The sequence below is a fragment of the Myzus persicae genome, unplaced genomic scaffold (assembly GCF_001856785.1).
Source record: "Myzus persicae strain clone G006 unplaced genomic scaffold, MPER_G0061.0, whole genome shotgun sequence".
Lineage (NCBI taxonomy): Eukaryota > Metazoa > Arthropoda > Insecta > Hemiptera > Aphididae > Myzus > Myzus persicae.
The window spans coordinates 367-1841 of record NW_019102729.1 but is presented as its reverse complement, the minus strand read 5'-3'; the positions used below and the strand labels follow the sequence as shown (position 1 = coordinate 1841).

General features: G+C 32.2%; 1 protein-coding gene across 1 annotated transcript; it reads left to right on the top strand.

Annotated features, from left to right (window-relative positions):
* Positions 1-299: 299 nt before the first annotated feature.
* Positions 300-1112, top strand: LOC111033039 (60S ribosomal protein L4-B; the record flags this gene model as incomplete). The annotated part of the gene is made up of 2 exons (XM_022313601.1): positions 300-477; positions 540-1112. Coding segments are annotated over 2 exons (531 nt in total), but the record flags the coding sequence as incomplete, so codon positions are not given.
* Positions 1113-1475: the final 363 nt, after the last annotated feature.

Sequence of the window (1475 nt, the reverse complement as noted above, 5' to 3'; positions counted from 1 at the left end):
AGTTAGGTATTTGATACTGTTTCTTTTAACAAAAAAAATGACTCGTGATTGGGCTTCTTATACCGCAGATAAAACCATTTCTTCCCGTATTTTACGGTTTGTTAATCATCCACCAGTTCAATACTTATGTTTGTAAAACCATGTGTACATAAAAGTATATTTTCCAAGTAATGTCTGCCCTTACTTTTGTGTTGTGCTTAAGGGTGTACTTGGTGTTACTTCAAATGATACTTTTTATTTTTATTTATTTAAAAATTTCTATTGAAAATTGGTGACACATCATTTTATTATGGTTATAGGCTTTATCTACAGCTCGGCCGTTAGTTTCTGTATACAGTGAAAAAAATGAAGAAACTGGAGAAACCGTTGCCCTTGCTACTGTGTTCAAGGCACCCATCAGACCAGATGTTGTTAGTTTTGTACACGACAATGTCTCCAAGAACAGCAGACAACCTTATGCTGTCAGCAAACTAGCTGGTAAGAAATGTTTTTTTTTATAATTTGTTTATCATTTAGTTTAGGTTATTTAATACTTTAAGGTCATCAAACTAGTGCTGAATCATGGGGTACTGGTCGTGCTGTTGCTCGTATTCCTCGTGTCCGGGGTGGTGGTACTCACCGCAGTGGTCAAGGAGCTTTCGGTAACATGTGTCGCGGTGGACGAATGTTCGCCCCTACACGTGTATGGCGCCGTTGGCATAGAAAAATCAACGTAACACAAAAGCGATATGCTACAGTATCAGCTATTGCCGCTTCTGGTGTACCTGCTCTTGTCATGTCAAAAGGTAATTATAATATAAATCATAATTTTAATGTTAATATGCACACAAAATGTCCACATATGAACCTTGTACTATCAGTTTTCTATGTTTTTTTTTTTAATGTGTGCTAAATTAAATAATTTCATCAGCGTACTCTGGTAAAAATAAATTGTTTCTGGAGTTCCAATGAATTAAGACAAATTTAGTACATAAAAAGTTTATACTAGAAGTGAAACAACAATAATAGTGTGTATTTAAAACATTCAACTAAAAATGATGACATCGCTTAGAGCACTGGGTTATGATATCCTGTGATTACTTAACACGTTGACAAAGTCTGATTACCAATATCTTTAAGTCTGTATAATTTGACTTTCTTGAAACTTCCTAATTTAATATTATCTATCATACATAGTAATAGTAAGTAGTAACTAGTGTTTTTTAATTAATTTAAAATGATGATACTCATTACAGAGCATTGGGTTATGATATCAATGATTACTTACGTTGACAACTTCTGATTACTAAGTTATTTGACTTTATTTAAACTTTATAAATAATATATTATGATGGATTTTACATTTTCAATAGTAACTACTTATGTTATTAAATTAATTTAAATGATGACACTCTTTACAGAGCATTGGGTTATGATTTCAATGATTACTTTTACGTTGACACTGTCTGATAACGTTGGAGCAAATTTTTTTAAAA